The sequence below is a fragment of the Somniosus microcephalus genome, chromosome 3, assembly GCF_052327205.1.
Source record: "Somniosus microcephalus isolate GS21.2 chromosome 3, FLI_Smic_1.0, whole genome shotgun sequence".
Classification (NCBI taxonomy): Eukaryota; Metazoa; Chordata; class Chondrichthyes; order Squaliformes; family Somniosidae; genus Somniosus; species Somniosus microcephalus.
Genome location: NC_140989.1, coordinates 325,736,310 through 325,760,232, shown reverse-complemented (window position 1 = coordinate 325,760,232; position 23,923 = coordinate 325,736,310). Strand labels below are relative to the sequence as shown.

General features: G+C 44.5%; 1 protein-coding gene across 2 annotated transcripts in view; it reads left to right on the top strand.

The window, feature by feature from the left end:
* Nucleotides 1–23,923, top strand: part of b4galt2 (UDP-Gal:betaGlcNAc beta 1,4- galactosyltransferase, polypeptide 2) — a 587,897-nt gene that overhangs the window by 490,906 nt on the left and 73,068 nt on the right. For both annotated transcript variants that reach the window (XM_085983112.1, XM_085983110.1), the window contains exon 5: nucleotides 8,035–8,157. In XM_085983112.1, coding sequence (XP_085839238.1) covers nucleotides 8,035–8,157 — 123 coding nt within the window. The remainder of the gene's footprint in view (nucleotides 1–8,034; nucleotides 8,158–23,923) is intronic.

Below are 23,923 nucleotides of genomic sequence, written 5' to 3'. Positions count from 1 at the left end.
GGCGGGACAACAAGCCCGAATGTGGGTTTCCCACCTCCAACCCGCCCCCGTAGCAAAATCCAGCCCATTGAGTCCATAAATGGACCAGCGAAATCAATGTGTACCCGTTGCCATGGAGATGAGGGCCACTCCCATGTATGTAGCGGGGCCTGTGGTGGAGCGTTTTGGACCTTCTGGCATCCTGTGCATCTCTTGGTCATATCCTCGATTTCTTTATCGATTCCCGGCCACCACACAAACGCCCTGGCTAGGCTCTTCATTTTTACCCCTCCCAGATGACCCTCATGAAGCTCATTGAGCACTCTACCTCTCAACTTGGGTGGAATTACCACTCGGGATCCACACATCAAGCTCCCCCGGCACACTGACAGCTGTTCTCTCCTTGGCGAGAATGCTGGCAACAGTGAGTCGCCATGTGCTGGCCATCCCTTCACCGTCAAATCATAGACCCGAGAGAGTGTCGGGTCATTTCGGGTTTCCTTCTCTATACTTGAGTTTGTAACAGGTAGACATTCGACTATGGTCGAATGGAATATCTCAACAGGGTCCACTGCAGGTGCTTCTTCCGCCGTAGGCAACGGTAGGCGCGACAGCCCATCAGCGTTTCCATGCTGTTTCGTACCTTTGTACTCTATGTCATACTGATGTGCCCCTAGAAAAAGTGACCATCTTTGCAGCCGTTGCGCCGTCATCACCGGAACGCCCTTCTTTGGGTTAAAAATTGAGACCAGGGGTTGATGATCAGTCAGTAGGGTGAATTTCTGCCCGTGCAGATAGTGATTGAACTTCTTCACCCCCCACACCAGGCTGAGGGCCTCCCTGTCAATCTGGGCGTAGTTACGCTCGGCTGAGGTTAGCGAGCGCGATGCAAAGGCTATTGGCCTCTCTGAACCGTCACGGAATTTGTGTGACAGCACCGCTCCAATGCCGTAAGGTGACATATCACATGCCAACCGAATCGGTAGTGTTGGGTTGTAGTGGGCCAATACTTCTTTGGAAGTGATTAGGCATTTACATTCCTGAAAGGCACGCTTACACTCATCACTCCATTTCCATGTTACACCAGTTTGAAGCAGGCCGTTCAGTGGGTGCAGAATTGTAGATAAATTCGGCAAGAACTTATGGTAGTAGTTCACCAACCCGAAGAACGACCTCAGTTGCGACACATTTTCCGGTGCTGGAGCCTTGACTACAGCCTCAATCTTGTCCGGCGACTTATGCAACCCTTCCTCATCAATCATGTGGCCACAATACAAGATTTGTCTCCTGAAGAACTCTCATTTGGGGCGGTTGGCTCGTAGCCCATATTCCTGCAATCTCGTGAGCACCTGTTCCAGGTTGGCAAGGTGTTTATTGTCATTTTCGCCCGTAATCAGGATGTCGTCCACATAACACTGGGTCCCCGGGATCCCTTGCAGGACTTGTTCCATTGCCCTCTGCCAAATAGCCGGGGCCGATGCTACCCCGAATACCAGTCGATTGTACTGGTAAAGGCCTTTGTGAGTGTTTATCGTGAGGTATTTCCTAGATGCTTCTTCCACCTCCATTTGTAGATACGCTTGAGCCAGATCAATCTTTGTAAAACGTTTCCCTCCAGATAGTGAGTGGATACTGTACTGTGTGCAGGACTGGGTTCACAGTCACCTTGAAGTCTCCACAGATGCGAACCTTCCTTGGCTCCCCAGGCGTGCTGCTCAATGCTTTCTTCATTACAGGAACGATGGGTGTGGCCCACTCGCTCCAGTCCACCTTAGACAGCACCCCAGAACGCTCCAGACTCTCCAGTTCAGCTTCAACGGCTGGGCGGATCGCGTATGGCACCGGTCTGGCCTTGAAAAATTTTGGGGTTGCGTTATCCTCAATCTTTATGGTTGCCTTTACTCCTTTTAGCGTCCCAAGTCCTTGTTGGAATACCTCTTCCGCGTCAGATAGAATTTGTGACAGACGTCCAGGTGCGACATCATCATCTTTTTTGTCAGTCACAGTTAGTGCCTGAATGGAATGCCAATCCAATTGTATTTTTCGGATCCATTCACGTCCCAATAATGGTGGTCCTCCATCTCGTAGTATATACATGTATAGTTTCTGTGTTTCCTTTCCGTTATATTCAACTGGTGTGATGAAATATTCCATTCATCACTCATCAGTATTTCTCTGCCTGTGACTGTGGTTGGTTTCAGTTTCATTTCCATTGTATTGTACTGTGTGTAGGGCTCCGCCCATACCTGGCTCCTATGTAAGCTGGCCCAGCCTGCAGCACATCCAGTACGGCAGACCTCTGGATGGAAGATACATTCTCCTCTGTGTGTTACCTTCTAAGTCAATAAAAGCCTTGTTTTGTTTCGCTGACATCGAGTCTCGGATTTATTGAGGCACATCAACTGGCACCCTTATTTTTCCTCTAGGGTAGACCTTTTGCCCCGTGTATGCCTTCAATACAATGGACGTGTCCTTTAAGGGTATGTGTGAGAATAGCCGCTCATAGTCTCGTCGATTCATGACAGTTAGGGCTGATCCTGTGTCCAATTCCATCATTACTGGGGACCCTGCTATCATGAGGGTGACCCAAATGGTTCGGTGATCTTCCTTTGCGATCACGTTGTGTAACTTTAAACAACTTAGTCTCCTGCTCCCGGAGTCCTTATCACTCTCCTGATCTTCTGAACTACTGTCTGTCAGTTTCTTTACTTTCCTGTACTGTTCCTTAGTAGTTCTTGTCGTGTTGGTTTTCTTTCCCGACCTGCAGACTCTTGCTATATGTCCCATTTTTCCGCATTGCCTGCATATTTTGTCTTTAAACCAGCAGTCCTTCTGCTCATGGGTTGTTCTGCCGCAGCGATAGCACTTTTCTGCTCCATACGCCATTTCGTTAGCGCTGTATTCTTGTGGTTTCTGTTGTATTTCCGCAGCTCCCTGTGCTGCTGCTTCGTAGGATACTGCCACGCTGAAAGCCTGTTCTAGCGTCCGGTCCTTTTTTGAAAGTAGTCGTTTCTGGGTTCCTTCAGTCTGGAGCCCGCAGACAAACTTATCCCGTAAGGTGTCTGCCAGTCCTGCTCCGAACTGGCAGTGCTTCGATAACTTGCGTAGTTCTATAAGATAGTCAGCATTGCTCTCATCTTTGTGCTGGTTTCTTTTATGGAACTTGAATCTTTCTGCTATCAGCAGTGATGTAGGGCTTAGGTGTTCCTGTAAGATATGAACAATCTCCTCAAAACTTTTCTCCATTGGTTTAGCTGCGGTAATTAAATTCCGCAATAGGCCGTACGTACTCGCACCCATCAGATTTAATAATACCGACGCCCTCTTTCCATCGGCCACCTCATTTGCCTTGCAGTACACTTCAATTCTTTCCACATACGTGGTCCAGTCTTCTACCTCGTTGTCGAAAGCAGTGATACTGCCACTTTTCGGCATCTTGGGTGATTTAAAATGGCGCCTCCCGCGCTTTTGCTTCTTCCCCAATGGAATAAAATGGTGCCTCCCACGCTTTTGCTTCTTCCCCAACGGGATAAAATGGCGCCTCCCGCGCTTTTGCTTCTTCCCCTTGCTGCCACGCTGCTCCTAGCGTTCTACGGGGTAATGGCGGCAACCCGCAGCTTCGGCGCATCTCGCTTTCCTTCCCCCCGTTTAGTTTCTCTCCGCTGCCCTGTTCTTGAGCACCGACCGCGCCCTGTGCGCTCCACCCTCTTTCTCTCTTGTTTTCTTTTCCCGGCGACGCTGCGCGGCCCGTTTTGTAGAGCCGCTCGATCGAGCTTGAGCCCGCCGCAGTCCGGAAGGGTCAGCGCGCTACCTGCTACCAGCACGATTTGCTGGAACACCTTAACTGGGGAGCCAAGCACAGCTCTCCACAGCCTCTCCCGCAATTCTCCGAACACCGATGAATTCTTTGGGCGGTTGCCCTCGGTCGATGCCCGTTGCTCAGACTACGACCTTCCAGAACCCTCCTCTCAGGGCGAAATCCCCGTGAGATGATGCCACACTGCAGGTGAGTTCGAACTTACTCATCGCCACTGTAAAGCCCGCGCCTCAATAATAGACGGACTTCGGGAGAACAGTTTAACAGGTACTTTATTGAACAGGAAGCAACGTCAGACTGAAATACAGAAGCCTGCTAGGGCCTTTTATACAGGGGTGGTCACTGCCGGTACTGCAGTCTAAAACCAGTTATTCCCTTAAAGGTGCATACACAACATCACCTTTGATTGAAACAATCAGAAAATCTATTCTCAGCTGTGCGACTAAGGAAGAATGAAAGAACTTGCATTTATAGTCTCAGCCTTTCGCAACCTCAGGACATCCCAAAATGTTTTACAGCCAATTAAGTACCTTTTAAAGTATGGTCACTTAAAATGTATGGGAGGATTCTGCAAGCTGCCTTTAGCAGTTGCATGCTGGGCAACCTTTTGCTTCCCCCCTTTCTGGCATGGAGCTTTTACCTGTGCCTCGACATGAGTGTAATGCTCATCAGCATCTTTCTTTTTAGAGCAGGACCCAGGGACCTGAGTCCACATGGTTGAGTGCTGGGGGCTGACTTCTGTAGAGCCTCCAGTTCCCATTGTCAGATCCCAATTTCACTTCTCCTATGGCACTGTGAGGATAATGAACGAAAGTGCTACACACAGAAAAAGATTGCAAAGATGGATCAGAGATAGCAGGGTAGCTTACGTTGGCTGCTCCAGTGAGGCTATTAAATGTCTTCCTGCGCTACAAAGGAGTCCTGGGGTACAAGAAAGTGGCATTCACTGTCACAATCACATCCCTTATCAAAGTGCATACCATATTCTTGGGGGATCTCTGGTCCCTGGCCCCAAACAGACCGTCCCTCCTGCTCCATATCTCTTTTAGGAGGACATGTTCTGTGAAGTTTGTTGCTTGGTTCTTCGACCTGACTGCTATCCTTCTTGCCCAGATTGTCTGTTTCCTCCATTGCTTCGTTAAGCAGAAGGAGCTTCTATATCTTGCTGCTGTATCAGGTGTCTTCCTTTACTCCAGGTGTTTTTTGGCCCCCACCTACAACATCCATTCCACCCCCACTGCTGCACAATGTCCGCCATGTCCTCCTTCAGACATTTTCTGAGACCTGCCCTCTAACATCTTTTTCAGGCCACTCTCTTGTCTGCTCTGATGTTTTCTGCGCACCCTCTACATAGTCTACAGACTTCTTACTATTTAAATTAGCTAATCTCGCAAGTTATGGATGGGGTCAGTGCCACAAGCTGAAGGTACGTGGAGGTACCGCTCTGCCTCGCAATGGCACTGTCAGAATTTTGGGCCTTTTGAGTTTACGGTAGTCTTAACCCACTTGTTAGCGTCACAAATTGACAGCACAAAACTTCCCATAGTTCAGAACAAATAGGCAGAAAATCGAGCCTCATTTAAAGTGCCATAAGCACGACCAGTCTAAATAATGGAAATGTCAAAGCGATGTATTTGGGGACAAATACAAAATGCTTTATTCGATATCCGGTCTGTATTATACTTGTCCGTAGTGTGCTTTGTGCTGGCACTAGAAAACATGGCCAGAAATTTCCACTTTCTTGACCGTTAGTTTTAAAGAGTGGGAACTCACAGGTTGGGGATGTGCAATTTCTTGATATGAGCTCCTGGCATGTACCAGGAGCACTAAAGTAGAAACCCCTGATTCATAATTACAAAGTGTACTACTCCTTAACTCGGGCATCCAATATCTTTATCAGCACACTATCATCACAAAGTACAGCCTTGAAAAAGAAAATGCAGGTAAAGGGAGTTTTAATGACTGCATCTCGGAATGATTCATAGTGATTGAGAGTTGCTGGATTGCTTGTGCAGGGAGTGTTCAAAAATTGTTAGAAAGAATACTCAAGTGCAAGATTATTGTAGGTACTTGTCCAGGAGTATTTCTTTTATGGTGTTTGAAGTAAAATAATATTGAAGGCAGTTAGGCTAGTTTGTAAAATGTCATGAGGGGGCAGAAGTGACACCAACGCAGATAACATAACCTCATAAAGTATGCAAAGTATGGAATGCAGGCAGACTATCATACCCCATATATATAAGATGTTTGTTCCCCATAGGCATTGTGCAAACTGCAAAAACACTCACTGTTAATGCGCTCGAGACGTATAAGCTATGTATGTAAGAAAAAGCAATGGACAGATTACATGTTTTTTGCCTTGAAGTGATGTCATTGTGAGTTAATATGAAAGCAGAAAGAAATGCAGATGCACCAAAGAGAATGTTGTGAAACTTTCAATGCTTTTGAAGATTGCTTTGTGTGTGGCAAAAGAACTGCCAAAAATCATGTAAAAATCCCTTTCCATAACCAACATACTTGAAATGACACAGTCGGTGAGCTGCCCAATAATGCCGTAGGCCTTCTCCGCTTAATCGTCTGCAATTGCACATTTGGAGGAAACTGTTTTCATCTTATTCTCACTACCCTCAACTATCTTGACAGCAAGTCAAACCTGAAGATGAATTGCGGCCTAAGAATGAAAAAAGACTGACGGAGCTTTGTGGTTGTCTCTGATGGATGTAATGGCGTTCACTACTTTGAGTATCCAGATTGTAATCTGAGGATCCCTTGTATCTCTGCTTGTTAAAGCAGGATGATTACTGCCAGTATGCTGCTTGTTATAAACCTCAAGCAGAGAGAGAGAAATCACTGCTGATGGGGCAAAATTTTTTTCCCCAGAAACAATATATCCCTTTATTTTAAATGTTTTAAGCTGGTTTCAGGCTCTCAATAGTTTTCATAAATCTTGTGTTCCATTTGGTGCCATTTGACCTGGAATAAATGCCAAAAAGATGCAGCATGATTCTGTCTGGCAAGTGATTTTACAAGAGTCTGTGATCCCCTTTGTACCTGTGCTGATTTAGAAGTGCGCTGTCACTCCATGAAAATAGAATGGCCCAAATTTTGCTGGGAAAAGAACGATGAGTTCACACTGTTATTAATGCGCAAATTTCTCAATCCTTAAATCTCATTGGTTAAGGAGATACGCTGTTAGCCCCGTCATTCACTAAGGTCCCAGATGCCCCGTTGCCCTCGCCACGCCGTTAACCAGCTCGCACTCCCAGCAACTTAAAGGACAAAATTTTTTCGAGTTGTAGGGTGCAGGACAAGTAAATCTAACTAATGGCGCACGCTGCAAGTTGCCCCACTCCAGCAAGATGTGGTCATTATTGCATTCACCATTTAAAAAAAAAAAAAAATTGGGGTGCAATAAACAGTTTTTTTTAGAAAGGACAATGTATAATATAGGAATGTGTCCCGGCTCCAGCATGCTATGCCATGCAGTGGTAGGACATAAGCTCATCCCAGTGATTCGCAGCACCTGGACATACTGTCAGCAGCACATGTGAGCTGAGACCATGCGCTTCCTTGTGACTGTTTCCAGAGTGGCATAAGATGGCACTGCTGAAATTAGTAACTCTCAGAGTAATTGTAGACACAAGTCTGTGCCAGGGTACCGGTGCCCTGTGTGGCTGGGTCAGCTCTAGGGGAAAATGATTTATGTTTAAATATTGTTCGGAAGAAAGGGAATAATCAGTAATTTAAAAAAGAAGAAAGAAAGATAGACTTGCATATATAGCGCCTTTCACGACCGCCGGACGTCTCAAAGCGCTTTAGCTATTGAAGTACTTTTGAAGTGGAGTCACTGTTGTAATGTGGGAAACCCGGCAGCCAGTTTGCGCACAGCAAGCTCCCACAAACAGCAATGTGATAATGACCAGATAATCTGTTTTTGTTACGTTGGTTGAGGGAGAAATATTGGCCAGGACACCGGGGATAACTCCCCTACTCTTCTTCAAAATAGTGCCATGGGATCTTTTACGTCCACATGAGAAAGCAGACGGGGCCTCAGTTTAACGTCACATCCGAAAGAATACTCAAACATAAAATGCCAGACATCAAGCTTCTGAAATGTCGACAGATAATTTTGAAAGGATGAAAATGAACCTGTCACTCTGAACATTGAAATTGCATTGCAAAGAAAGGTTTGCTTAAGTGTTGCTGATTCTCGCTAACTTTCTCCTTTTTCCTGTTAGGCTACCATACAGTGGCTACTTTGGTGGGGTCTCGGGACTGAGCAAGGAACAGTTTTTAAAAATCAATGGCTTCCCAAACGAGTACTGGGGCTGGGGCGGTGAGGACGATGATATTTATAACAGGTAAGGCAGTACTTAAACCTTTAATATCACTGAATTATTCAAACTGTTTTGATTTGGAAAGATAACTTGGATGCCATAATTAGAGGAACCTTGTCTGAGTTTTTATTTAATGTTGGTTTATGGCTTTCTCTAAGTTTAGCTCCTTAACAATTTTACAAAAAGAAACTTCACAGCTTGGATTGTTACTGTTTTTTGGTTCTTTCTTACCAATTGCTTTAACTAATTATGTCAGCATTGTTTGATTTCTTTCTTTGTCTTTCTCTCTCTTGCCCTCTTTTTCTCTCTACCTTCTCTCTCGCTCTCTCTCTCTCTCTCTCTCTCTTGTAAATAGGTACATAGAGTGTGTGTAAAGGGATAATGATTCATTTATACACACCATTGATTAGGCCACAGTTAGAGTACTGTGTGTAGTTAAGTGTGCCCCATTATCAAAAAGACATTAAAGTCATAGAAAGTGTTCAGGATGATGCCAGGGATGGGAAACTAGTTATGAAGAGAAACTTGAGATACTGAACTACTATACACTAGATCAGAGAAGTCTGAAAGAAGATTTAATGGGGTTTTTTAAATTATGAAGAGTTTTGATAAATTGAATAGCGAAAGACTGTTTTCTTTGGTGGGAAGTTAGTGACGAGGAGTCATTTATTTAAATTATCACTAAAAGCATGAGAAGAGAAGTTTGGAGAATTTTGTTATGCAGAGTTGTTGGAGGTGGTATGCTTTACCATAGGGAGTGGTAAAAGCAGACACCATTGCTTCTTTTAAGGGAAAATTGGATAAATATTTGAAGCCGAGGAAGATACAAGGCTATGGGTAGAGAGCGGGGCAATGGGATTAGTTTTAGATTGCTCCAGCAAAAAGCTGGCAGAGATATGATGGGCAGAATGACCTCCTTCTGTGCTGTAAATTTCTATGGTTCCCCTCCTATTTCTATCTCCCTCTCTGTTCCTCTATATCGACTCCTCTCATTCCCCTTGTTTTCCCTTTTGCCTTTTATCTCAATCTCTTTTCCCCCTCTATTTCTCTTTCTAAACGCCTTGTAGGATAAAAGAGATGCCATTTCAGGAAAGTGCTGTATTGTTAAATAGGGATAAATGCTGGAGATAAGCTGGCTGTATATTGAAATTGCTCCACAAGTACGAGAAACCATATGAATGCAGTGAACTCTAAATACAATCCCTCTCCAGTATGGACAATTCAATCCTGATGAGCACTTATCTAGTTCTGCCAATAAATATGGTTAGATCAACCTTTTTCCTGACAGTGGCTATGAAGCAAGAGTTGGTTTGTGATGATCAATGTGGCAACTGTCACTATGGGTAAGACCAGGCATCAGAACAGCTGAGTGGAGCTTCCAGCCAAGGTCTGATTGTGCCACTGTATGATTGAAGTCTGTGTCACAGTGGACAGTGAAAAACACTGCAATAGTGGAAGATCCAAAAATGATCAAACTGAACATTTATTTTATTCATTCATGGGATGTGGGCATCACTGGCAAGGCCAGCATTTATTACCCACCCCTAGTTGCCCTTGAGAAGGTGGTGGTGAGCTGCCTTCTTGAACCGCTGCAATCCGTGTGGTGAAGGTACTCCCACAGTGCTGTTACGGAGGGAGTTCCAGAATTTTGACCCAGGAACGGCGGTATATTTCCAAGTCAGGATGGTGTGTGACTTGGAGGGGAACTTGGAGGTGGTGGTGTTCCCATGTGCCTGCTATCCTGGTCCTTCTAGGTGGAAGAGGTCGCGGGTTTGGGAGGTGCTGCCAAAGAAGCCTTGGCGAGTTGCTGCAGTGTATCTTGCAGATGGTACACACTGCAGCCATGGTACGCCGGTGGTGGAGGGAGTGAATGTTTAAGGTGGTGGATGGGCTGCTTTGTCTTGGATGGTGTTGAGCTTCTTGAGTGTTTTTGGAGCTGCAGTCATCCAGGCAAGTGGAGAGTATTCCATCACACTCTTGACTTGTGCCTTTTAGGCCTTGGAAGGCTTTGGGGAGTCAGGAGGTGAGACACTCACTGCAGAATACCCAGCCTCTGACCTGCTCTTGTTGCCACAATATCCAGTTAAGTTTCTGGTCAATGGTGACCCCCAGGATGTTGATGGTGGGGGATTCGGCGATGGTAATGCCGTTGAATGTCAAGGGGGGTTGGTTAGATGCTCACTTTTTGGAGATAGTCATTGCCTGGCATTTGTGTGGCGCAAATGTTACCTGCCACTTATCAGCCCAAGCCTGCATGTCGTCCAGGCCTTGCTGCATGCGGGCATGGACTGCTCCATTATCTGAGAAGTTGCGAATGGCACTGAACACTGCAGTCATCAGCGAACATCCCCACTTCTGACCTTATGATGGAGGGAAGGTCATTGATGAGGCAGCTGAAGATGGTTGGGCCTAGGACACTGCCCTGAGGAACTCTTGCAACAATGTCCTGGGGCTATGATGATTGACCTCCAACCACCACAACCATCTTCCTTTGGGCTATGTATGACTCCAGCCAGTGGAGAGTTCCACCCCCCCCCCCCGATTCTCATTGACTTCAGTTTTACTAGGGCTCCTCGATACTACACTCGGTCAAATGCTGCCTTGATGTCAAGGGCAGTCACTCTCACCTCACCTCTGGAATTCAGCTCTTTTGTCCTTGTTCGGACCAAGACTGTAATGAGGTCTGGAGCCGAGTGATCCTGGCAGAACCCAAACTGGGCATCAGTGAGCAGGTTATTGTTGAGTAAGTGCCGTTTGATAGCGCTGTCGACGACACCTTCCATCACTTTGCTGATGATTGAGAGTAGACCGATGGGACGGTAATTGGCTGGATTGGATTTCTCCTGCTTTTTGTGAACAGGACATACCTCGGCAGTTTTCCACATTGTCGGATAGATGCCAGTGTTGTAGCTGTACTAGAACAGCTTGGCTAGAGGCGCGGCTACTTCTGGAGCACAAGTCTTAAGCACGATAGCCGGGATGTTGTCGGGGCCCATAGCCTTTGCTGTATCCAGTGCGCTCAGCCGCTTCTTGATATCACATGGTAAATATCGAATTTACTGAAGATTGGCTTCTGTGACGGTGGAGACCTCAGGAGGAGGCCAATATGAATCATCCACTTGGCACTTCTGGCTGAAGATGGTTGCAAACGCTTCAGCTTTGTCTTTTGCACTCACGTGCTGGGCTCCACCATCATTGAGGATGGGGATATTCATGGAGCCTCCTCCTCCTGTTAGTTGTTTAATGGTCCACCACCATTCATGATTGGGTGTGGCAGGACTGCAAAGCTTTGATCTGATCCGTTGATTGTGGGATCACTTAGCCCTGTCTATAGCATGCTGCTTCCACCTTTTAGCATGCATGTAGTCCTGTGTTGCAGCTTCCCCAGGTTGGCACTGCATTTTTAGGTATGCCTGGTGCTGCTCCTGGCATGCTCTTCTACACTCCTTATTGAACTAGGATTGCTCCCCTGGCTTGATGGTAATGGTAGAGTGAGGGATATGCTGGGCCATGAGGTTACAGATTGTGGTGGAATACAATTCTGCTGCTGGTGATGACCCACAGTGCCTCATGGATGCCCAGTTTTGAGCTGCTAGATCTGTTCTGAATCTATCCCATTTAGCACAGTGGTAGTGCCACACAACACGATGGGGGGTGTCCTCTCGGTGCTTCTTCCAAGTGGTGTTCAACATGGAGGAGTACTGATTCATCAGCTGAGGGAGGGCAGTAGGTGGTAATCAGCAGGAGGTTTCCTTGCCCATGCTTGACGTGAAGCCATGAGACTTCATGGGGTCCAGAGTCAATGTTGAGGACACCCAGGGACCCACTCCTTCCCGACTGTATACCACTGTGCCGCCACCCTTGGTGGGTCTGTTCTGCCGGTGTGACGGAGGGGTTTGGGACATTGGCTGAAAGGTATGATTCTGTGAGTATGACTATGTCAGGCTGTTGCTTAACTTGTATGTGGGACAGCTCTCCCAATTTTGGCACAAGTCCCCAGATGTTGGTGAGGAGGACTTTGCAGGGTCGACTGGGCTGGGTGTGCCTTTGTCGTGTCCGAAGCCAGTGCCGAGGTCGATATCCGGTTTTATTCTTATTGTTTTTCGTAGCGGTTTGTTGCAACTGACTAGGTGAGGCTATTGCTGTGGGGCCAGACCAGGTAAGGATGGCGGATTTCCTTCCCTGAAGGACATTAGTGAACCAGATGGGTTTTTACGACAATCCGATAGTTTAATACTCACCATTATTGATACTAGCTTTTTATTCCAGATTTATTTAATTAACTCACGTCTCCGGATCATTAGTCCAGTAACATAACCACTTTGCTACTATTCCCCCTGAACTATTTGTATCTACATTTATTTAAAACATTACAGCTGAATCTAAATTAGGCACTTTATTGACAAGAAATGTTTTTTAAAAAGTTCTAATGAGTAAAATATAACTCGTGCGGAACAATGAAAACATAAATAAATATGAGACATTATTCACACTTGGAAGAGGAGACTACATTTAAGTGTTGCATGTGGATCAGAAATTCTGTCTGATGGGAAGTAATTTGCTGTGTTCCAACGAGAGTGAATGGAAATGATTTGGTCCATTGGAATTCTGTAGTGAATACAGGTTCATCTCTTTGAACTGAGGAGTTGTGTACTGAAGAAACTCCCATGTCTTAAATTCCTTCAGTTAGGTCCGAGGATCCGCGACACTAACTTATGCCATTGTGGCAGGGAATTTCCTCGGCGCAGTTCCCAACTGTGACGTGCCTTTGCTGGCTGTGCAGTGGAAACCCTATTTACGTGTGAAAGCAGGGCTTCTGCTGCACTTTCAGCAATGGTACGGTGGCAGAGCGGGAGCAGCTCCAAGGGAATTCCTAGCCATATGTAAAACACGGGTAACTTAAAACAGCAGCTGAGGAAAACTGATCCTGGGATCTTATCGATGAATTGCTGTGTTTCAATGTAATGTTAGATAGAGACTCAATTGGTATTTTGTCAATTTCTTTTGTTCTTTTTTTGGGAGCTTTTAGCTTCATTTATAAATCTCCCTTGAGACTGTTTCTTGTTTGGGAATTTCCCTAAAATGAAGGCGATCGCTAGAAAATGTTTTCCCCTATTCCGACTTATTTGCTGGGAGTGGAAAAGGAGAAGGAATAGAAAAGGACCCCAGAGATCAGGCTTATGACAGCACCGTAGAAGATCTGGATCCTCCTGGAGATGCCCAGCCACCAGATGTATAGACCCAGAAGATATTAGTTGAATATCTCCCTGGAGTTATGTCTAAAGAGGCTAATATCCACTCCAGAAGCCGTGGAAGAACTTTGCAGCATCCGACAGGGAGATCCTCAAGAAACAGAACAGCGATAACTATGGCTCAGAAAGTTACTACTGTGCTTAATTTTTTGACCACCGGCTCATTCAAGGGGGAACATGCAACATCAGCCAGGTAAGTCCATTCTTGCATAAGAAAAGTCATTAATTCGCTGTTGCCAGCGCAGCCTAGTTCATTACGTCTGGCACAGGAGTGATACAATTGATTAAGAGGGCTATAAATTTTCATCATATTGCTGGGTTTCCATGAGTGCTTGGACCTAAAGACTGCATTTATATTGTCATATACAAGCCTTGACTATCAATCCATACCAGTATTTCAACCGAAAAGGGCTTCACTCCCTTTAATATTTAATTAGTGTGCAATTACAGGCACAGGTTTCTGCACTTCAGTGCCTGGAATGTAGGAGCTGCTATGATTCATTCATATTTCGACAGTCCTGTGTCCCTACAGACATTATTGAATTACTAATATCCCTTAATCTCTGGGAGAGAGTATCCGAATATCCTGCAAACCCTCTTGAATTGGTGCTCTGGAATCTTGGAATCCAGTAGATATTTCTCTCTCCTTTCTCTCCATTCTGTCACCCAAAATCTGAAAGCCACCATTCAATGCCTGCACGTTGGAGGTGCTGAATGTAACAGTAGAATTTGTACATGGTGTGGGGGGCTGGTGAGGAAGCAGCTTCCGTAAGCTGAAAGACCTTCTATAATTTCTTATATTCTTAATGCCTTCTTTATACTGTTTGTACTGGTTCAGTACTGTGGTGCAGGCAGAAAGGGTGGAGTTATATTGGCTCCTCATCCTGTTTTTGATGGAGTGAAGCTTTGGCTTAGTGGTTGCATTCCTGACTCTGAGTCAGAAGGTGCAGGGTTTGAACCCCACTCCTGACAGTCCTGGCGAGTGGAGACTGGAGCTTCGGGGAGTAACGGGATAGTCGTCTCCCACCCCTCATCGTATGCGCTGTAGGAGTCTATAAAACCCTCCCACCATATAGGTCTAACCACCCTATTGGCTGGTATAAAGATGATTGTGACCATGGAAGGAGCACTCACATCGGGGAATCATAGAATGGTTACAGCACAGAAGGTGGCCATTTGGCCCATCGAGCCTGTGCCGGCTCTCTGCAAGAGCATTTCAGCTAGTCCCACTCCCCCATCCTTTCCCCGTAGCCCTGCAAATTTTTTCCCTTCAGGTACTGATCCAATTCCCTTTTGAAAGGTGTGACTGAGTCTGTCTCCATCACCCTTTCAGGCAGTGCATTCCAGATTCTAACCAGTCGCCGAGTAAAAAAACTTTTTCCTCATGTCACCTTTGGTTCTTCTGCCAATCACCTTAAATGCATGTCCTCTGGTTCTCAACCCTTCTACCAATGGGAACAGTTTCTCTATATCTACTCTGTCCAGTCCCCTCATGATTTTGAACACCTCTATCAAATCTCCTCTCAATTTTCTCTGCTCTAAGGAGAACAATCCCAGCTTCTCCAGTCTATCTACGCAACTGAAGTCCCTCATTCCTGGAATAATTCTCGTAAATCTTTTCTGCACCCTCTCTAAGGCCTTCACATCCTTCCTAAAGTTGAGGCTGAACTAGTGTGTTATACAGGTTCATCATAATTTCCACACTTTTGTACTCTATACCTCTATTCATGAAGCCCAGGATCCCATAAGCTTTTTTAACTGCTTTCTCAACCTGCCCTGCCACCTTCAATGATTTGTGCACATATACCCCCAGGTCTTTCTGTTCATGCACCCACTTTAGGATTGTACACATTAGTTTATATTTCCTCTCTCCATTCTTTCTACCAAAATATATCACTTTGCACGTTTCTGCATTAAATTTCATCTGCCACATGTCCGCCCATTCCACCAGCCTGTCTATGTCCTCTTGAAGTCTATCACTATCCTCCTCACTGTTCACTATACTTCAAAGTTCTGTGTCATCTGCAAATTTTGACATTGTGCCCTGTACACCCACCTCCAAGTCGTTAATATATATCAAGAAAAGCAATGGTCCTAGAACTGACCCCTGGGGAACACCACTGTGCACCTTCCTCCAGTCTGAAAAACAACCGTTCACCACTACTCTCTCTTTCCTGTCACTTAGCCAATTTCGTATCCGTGCTGCCACTGTCCCTTTTATTCCATGGGCTTCAACTTTGCTGGCAAGCCTATTATGTGGCACTTTGTTGAACGCCTTTTGGAAATCCATATACACCACATCAACCCTCTCTATTACCTCATCCAAAAACTCAATCAAGTTGGTGAAACACGATTTGCCTTTAACAAATTCATGTTGGCTTTCCCTAATTATTCCACACTTGTCCAAGTGACTGTTAACTTTGTCCCTGATTATTGTTTTTAAAAGCTTCCCCACTACCAAGGTTAAACTGACTGGCCTGTAGTTGCTGGGTTTATCTTTACACCCTTTTTTGAACGAGGGTGTAACATTTGCACCGCGGCCTGTCAGACCCTCAATCAGCCTGTGAATCCTCCTGCTATTTCACACCATTCTCCAAGGGAAGAATGTGAAGATACGAAAACAACAGCGCCCCTGCTTCTGATGGGGCAGTTTCATGGTCCTGTAGGTTTGCTTATATATTTTGTTTTGATGTGATATCAACAGGTGTGCACTCTGGGATGAAAGTCTGCAGCAGTTTTCCTGACTGCGAATACACTGTGCTAAGATCACAGTGCTATCGACACAAAACTATTGATTGGAGATAATTTTGAAGATTAAGGAAGCAAATTGTAGGTGTTACCATGTTACCAACTCTATTGCCACCGATGCCAGTTAGAGGATGCCCACTTCTTTAATCTGCTTCCAATCATAAATTTATGATTGCCGCAGAGTAGGGTTAAGCACGTAGCCTGTTAGCCTCCTGGGGAGGGAACCGTCTATAATTAACAATGATACAAATTAATTACAAGCTGTTGTACAGAATGCGTATTATTATTTTGAGTTAAGTGCAAGCATGATGTCTTATCTTAATTAACCAATATGTATAAATTTCAGTAATTATTGCTACTATTGCCTTAACTTGATTAACTATACTTTGAGACAATTACTAATTTATTAATTGAAACAGTTTAAAGCAGTTGGTATTCCTTAATTAACTTTGGTTGCAATAAAAGCAACAACATTATGATGCAATCACCAGCAGTTTGTTTCCGAATCTTCAAAATGGTACCAGCCGTGAAATCAGCTCCAATCAATGACATAATGGCTTAAATATGTTGGGGAGAATACATTAAATTTCCAATTAGAAATAGCAGGCTCAATGGTCCAATAAATATATATTAATGGGATTTTCTTCTTCCGCACTTTGTATTGCTGTATGAGTGAGGCTTCTGACAGCCTTGGTTCCTGAAAGGCTTTGAACCTGCCCCAAAGACTATGGAAAGAAGAAAGAACTTGCATTTATATAGCGCCTTTCACAATTTCAGGGTGTTCCAAAGCAATTTACAGCCAATGAAGCACTTTTGAAGTGGAGTCACTGTTGTAATGTAGGAAAAGCGGCAACCAATTTCTGCACGGCAAGCTCCCACAAACAGCAATGAAATAAATGACCAGATTATGTGCTTTAATGATGTTGGGATAAATGTTGGCCAGGACACTGGGCAAGATCTCCTTCGAATAGCGCCGTGGGATTTTTTACATCCACCTGAGACGGGACCTCAGTTTAACATCTCGTGATAAATAGATGCACTGTGCTGTACTTGTTGGAATAAACGGGTCTTTTTCCGAGTGGCAGGCAGTGACTAGTGGGGTACCGCAGGGATCAGTGCTAGGACCCCAGCTATTCACAATATATATTAATGATCTAGACGAGGGAACTAGATGTAATATCTCCAAGTTTGCAGACGACACAAAGCTGGGTGGGCGTGTGTGTTGTGAGGAGGATGCCGAGAAACTCCAGTATGATTTGGACAGGTTGGGTGATTGGGCAGATGCATGGCAGATACAATATAACATGGATAAATGTGAGGTTATCCACTTTGGTGGCAAAAACAGGAAGACAGATTATTATCTGAACGGCAATAGATTGGGAGAAGGGGAAGTGCAACGAGACCTGGGTGTCCTTGTGCACCAGTCACTGAAGGTAAGCATGCAGGTGCAGCAGGCGGTTAAGAAGGCAAATGGTATGTTGGCCTTCGTAGCGAGAGGATTCGAGTACAGGAACAAGGATGTCTTGCTGCAGTTGTTCAGGGCCTTGGTGAGACCACATCTTGAGTATTGTGTGCAGTTTTGGTCGCCTTATCTGAGGAAGGATGTTCTTGCCATGGAGGGAGTGCAGCGAAGTTTCACCAGACTGATACCTGGGATGGCAGGAATGACGTATGAGGAGAGATTGGGTCGATTGGGCTTGTACTCGCTGGAGTTTAGAAGAATGAGAGGGGATCTCATTGAAACTTATAAAATTCTAACAGAACTAGACAGACTAGTTGCAGGAAGGATGATCCCGATGGCGGGGGAGTCCAGAACCAGGGGTCACAGCCTAAAGATAAGGGGTAAGCCATTTAGGACAGAGATGAGGAATTTCTTCACCCAGAGAGTGGTGAACCTGTGGAATTCTCTACCACAGAAGGCAGTTGAGGCCAATTCATTAAATATATTCAAGAAGGAGTTAGATAGATATATTTCTTAAGGCTAAAGGGATCAAGGGATATGGGGAGAAAGCAGGGACAGGGTACTGAGTTTGGATGATCAGCCATGATCTCATTGAATGGCAGAGCAGGCTTGAGGGGCCGAATGGCTTACTCCTGCTCCTATCTTCTATGTTTCTAAGACTGTCCATTGGCTGCTGCCAACATACACAGTGCTCTAGTATAGCACAGTCCCCAATGATGGAAGGTAGCAAACATAACCCCGCTATTTAAGAAAGGAGGAATGGAAAAAACAGGGAGCCAGTTAGCCTGACATCATTCGTAGGCAAAATTCTAGAATCTATTATGGACGTGGTAACAGGGCACTTAGAAAATCATAATATGATTAGGCAAAGTCAACATGGTTTAATGAAAGGAAAATCGTGTTTGACAAATCTGTTAAGAGTTTTTTGATGATGCAACTAGTAGGATGGATAAGGGGGAAACCAGTGGATGTAGTGTATTTGGATTTTCAAAAAGCATTCAATAAGGTGCCACAGAAGAGGTTATTACACAAAATTAGGACTCATGGTATTGAGGGTAATATATTAGCATGGATTGAGACTTGGTTAATGGACAGAAAACAGAGAGTAGGAATAAACTGGACTTTTTCAGGTTGGTAGGCTGTAACTAGCGGGGTACCGCAAGGACCAGTGCTTGGGCCTCAGCTATTTACCATCTATATTAATGATTTGATGAAGGGACTGAGTGTAATGTATCCAAGTTTTCTGATGATACAAAGTTAGGTGGGAAAGTAAGCTGTGAGGAGGATGTAAAGAGGCTGCAGAGAGATATAGACAGGTGACTGAGTGGGCAAGAACATGGCAAATGGAATACAATGTGGGGAAGTGTGAAGTTATCCACTTTGGTAGGAAGAACAAATAAGCAGAACATTTTTTGAATGATGAGAGACTGGGAAATATTTGCACTCAGAGGGACCTGGGTGTCCTTGTACATGCATCACAAAAAGTTAACATGCAGGTACAGCAAGCAATTAGGAAAGCAAATGGTATGTTAGCTTATGTTACAAAGGAATTAGAGTACAAGAGTAAAGAAGTCTCAATACAATTATACAGGGCATTGGTGAGGCCACACCTGGAGTACTGTGTACAGTTCTGGTCTCCTTACTGTTATGTTCATTAATAAATAGACATTCTTATTATGAACACAGCTAGCTTTTGCTAGTTACTTTATTGAGCACATGTGGACTTGTACAGCATCTTGTAGAGGCTTCCATCTTGACTGTTGCCTTGTGGGTAGCCTAGTGCCTCATGGGTAATGTAGTCTTAATATCATACAGCTGGGTAGTGTAGTCTTATACATACAGCTATATACAGCTCTACAGCTCCACCTAGTGTCCACTATAGAATGACATGTTATTGATCGTTACATCCCCCTTTCTTTGAGGTTTAACAAAATCAATATCAATCAACTTTCAAGAAAACAATAAAGATAATATCAGTAACACTTTTGTTAGTGCTCTATAAACATAAACATTTTCAAAACAGTCAACACATTTTCAAAGCTTTACATTGTACTCAAAGATTAAGTCTATCAGGCTCTTTTACTTCACGTGTGGATCTTCTCAACACGGGTAAGTCTGATGTGTCTTCATGAGATTGTTCTGGCGGTGAATGACAAGATGCAGTTGCGGCATTGTCATCAATCTGCTCTTGTATAGATCGAGGTCTCCTTGCGATCTTTGCTTGGAGAGGGTTTCAGTGTTTCCTTCACTCTTCATGCCATAACTCTCAATGTAGTCAATGCACTCTTGAAAAACTGCTGGCAGCTGGATCCCATCATACAGCATAGTCCTCTCAGCAGCCTCGGCTAATGGAACACCAAAGATTGGCCTGAGGGAAGAAGGAGTATCCACCGGAACTGGTGTTTGTAACCACAGCGTTTACAATTTAAAATTTCATCCTCCGATTGCTTTTCATTTCTGTTCTGCCCATGTTTCTTCCCCTTATAGGACACAGCACCGACAGCAGCATTATCACTCATTACAATCGCATCATTATTGATTTCACTGAAAGTCTGCACATGCTTTCGAGCTAGCTCGCTGGCTTGGCATATTTTCACCGCATTTTCCAAATTTAGTTCGGTTTCTATCAACAGACGTTCCCTGACTTTTTTATCATGAATACCAAACACAATCTGGTCACGAATCATGGATGCTTTGAGCTCAGAGAAATTATATGTCTGTGCTTTCAGTTTCAGATCAGTTATAAAGCTATCAAAAGTCTCATTTTGTTGCTGTGTCTGAGAACGGAAGATGTATCTTTCATACGTCTCATTCTTTTTGGGAGAACAATGTGCATCAAATTTCTGTAGCACATCGTCTAATTTGTCTCTGTTCTCCGCTGGATTAAATACAAATGTATTAAATACCTCTATCGCCTGTGGGCCTGCAACCGTAAGCAGCAACGCTATCTTCCTTGCGTCTGGCTTCATACCGAATCCGATGGCTGCAATGTAGAGTTCGAATTGCTGTTTAAAAGTCTGCCAATTGTAGTCGATTTTTTCTGTGAGTTTCAAACGCTCTGGTGTCTTCAAATTCTCCATGTCGCTTTTCACAATTTTCAGCAGATCTTCACCACCCTGGTACCATGTTATGTTCATTAATAAATAGACATTCTTATTATGAACACAGCTAGCTTTTGCTAGTTACTTTATTGAGCACATGTGGACTTGTACAGCATCTTGTAGAGGCTTCCATCTTGACTGTTGCCTTGTGGGTAGCCTAGTGCCTCATGGGTAATGTAGTCTTAATATCATACAGCTGGGTAGTGTAGTCTTATACATACAGCTATATACAGCTCTACGGCTCCACCTAGTGTTCACTATAGAATGACATGTTATTGATCGTTACACCTACCTAAGGAAAGACATACTTGCCTTAGAGGGAGTGCAGCGAAGGTTCACTAGACTGGTTCCTGGGATGAGGGGGATGAGGGGATTGCCCTTTGAGGAGAGATTGAGTAGACTAGGCCTATATTCTTTAGAGTTTAGACGAATGAGAGGTGATCTAATTGAAACATATACAATTCTTAAGGGGCTTGACGGGAAAATGTTTATTAGTTTTTATTAATAGTACACATTAAACATAAATTTGTAAAGTCATATTCATGTATGATATCACTGTGGCCTCCATCATTTAGAAATGTAACAGTAATAAATATTAATAGAGAGAAACTGTTCCCATTGGTGGAAGGGTCGAGAACCAGAGGACACAGATTTAAGGTGATTGGCAAAAAAAACAAAGGCAACATGAGGAATAACATTTTTACGCAGTGAGTGAGCAGGATCTGGAAAGCACTGCCTGAAAGGGTGGTGGAGGCACACTCAATCGTGGCTTTCAAAGGGGAATTGGATAAGTACCTGAAGGAAATTTTTTTTGCAGGGCTACGGGGAAAGGGCGGGGGCAGTGGGACCAGCTGAGGTGCTCTTGCAGAGAGCCAGCATGGGCTCAATGGGCCGAATTACCACCTCCTGTGCTGTAACCATTCTATGATTCTATTAATGTCAAAACCAATGCTGTGATATTGCAGTAAAACACAGCAAAGCGGATGTGGTATGATGCAGATCTGTGCCCACAATACCGCTTAATGCTAAACTGCTAATCTCACTTGTACCATCAAAGGGAAGCTCTGAGTGAAGGCCAGGCAATTCTATTAAGTACGAGTTGGGAAAATTGGAAAGAGAGTCATCACCAGGATACTATCCTGCTTCTCCAGGTGGCTAGGTCATAACCTGAGAACAGGGTGCGGGCTGCAAATAGTGTGTGGCCTGGAAAGGAAGGAATGATAAACATACAGGGCTACGTACGTTCATCAATCCTGTGCTCCGCAATAGTCTTTGTTTAAGGAGCTTGTCCTATTGCAGCTGTCCCTAACTTCAGCATAATGCCACCATTATGATTCAAGCTTTTACCAACGTTGTTTTCTTGTGTAAACAGCCTGACAACAATTTCCCTAAGTAGGGTGCAATCCTTACGATCTGAAAACTGTGGGTTAAATTTTCAACTTGCCGCCTGGGCGTAAAACTGGTGTTGCAGATTGACGTCTTCAATGGAATTGAAAATTGGGCCGTTTCTATACTGGGTGGCCAATCCGTAACACCAGTTTGACACCCGAGCAGCAAGTTGAAAATCTACTCCTGTCTCTTTCACTTTCTGTCACCCTGAGTTAGCAGAGCCAGAGCTAACAGTTACCCTCTTTACCAACAATACTGTGCAGTGGAACTTATATGGGCTTTCCACTATGTCTCCTCCCAATCTGGAAAGTTGACGATGTCAAATGCTAGACCAAGCTAAAACTACTGATCAAACTTATTTACAATTAGGTGATTTACAGAGATAAAGACATAGAGAATTGCAGCACACATACTAATTTACAATAAATATGGCTAGGATAACAGTTTATACAGTCCGACATTCTACCAGCTCCTTCAGACAAACTCTTGAAATACACAATCTCTTGTTTTAATATGTAAAACGCCTGCTTATGATCGATGCACTCAAATGTATATTGGTACTGCCGTAGAACTGACGATCATTAATTCCTTTGCAGTAAAAATAATTCCTCTGAAAATTGTTCATATCACTGAAATTTGATGAACTTAGCGATGTTACCTAATGAGATATGTAGTTAATGAGCTGACATGTGATCACATAAATCCCAGGAAATCTTATCACCGTGGGCTGTGTTTTAGGAGACCAGATTGGTGTGCCGCACCAATTATGAAACATTCCTCTGAGGAGCAGCTGGTGACTGAATACACACACACACTTGTTTTAAATGCATTGTCCCCATCAAACAGAGCCTTTACCTCCAAAGTTCCCGCTAAGGTGCATGCATGTGTGGCCACGCAGTAATCTCAAAGGTCCTGCGCAGGCCACTCATTGGTTTTTACATTGTAAATACCGCGCATGCGCAGAAATTTAAAGGGACCGCGTATTAAAAGAAAGAGGCCACGCAGGAGCCGTGGCTGAATCTTCTGCCTGACTCCCCTCCCCTCCCCACCCCCCACTACAAGCGAGCATATCCAGAGGAACTCTCAGGCTATCCCATTATTCCACTCCGTACACCTTTATAAGCCCTCAGGGGAACTCATCAGCTGAGAGCTGTTGAGTCCCACTGAGAATCTTATAAAGGCCCCCATACCTAACTATGGAAAGGTAACTGATCCCAGAAGAGGGGATCCATTACCTTCTGCAAGAGGCCCGCTTGCTGCATTGGAAGCAGAAGATGTAAAAAAAACATTTTCTTCAGCTGGGTCCTTGTCAGGCCTTCTCTCCACTGTCAGATTGGCACAGCACCACTCTGTCATTCCTGCTGGCACTTCAGGCTGGGTGTCCATGATGCCCAATAGAGGTGCAGATCACCCGGCCCTGACTTGGATGTCCAATTGGCTCATAGCTGACCTGTCTTTAAATGAAAGATTGGAACCGAGTCAACATTCTTTAACTGACTTAGTAACCTGATAACCTGAGCCAGGTTCCCAGTACTCTGCTGGGGTTGAGATTCTTCTCATTTAACTCCAGATAACCCTGAAACCCAGTGCACTAACAGGTAGGTAGCCCAGCTGGACAAACAGCAGGAAGCTTAGCAATACTTTGTGTTGCTTGCACAAAATTTGGAGTTCCTGGGCCTTAATATTGCCAACCTGTGCCGAAGCTCTCTAGATACAGATACTCTCTTGTCTGGATTTCCTGGTTTGAAGACTCGAGCATGTTGTTGGGTTTCCATGAATGTCAGAACCGGATGATTGAAGAAAATTGTTGGCTGTGACAGGATACAAAATTAAGAGCA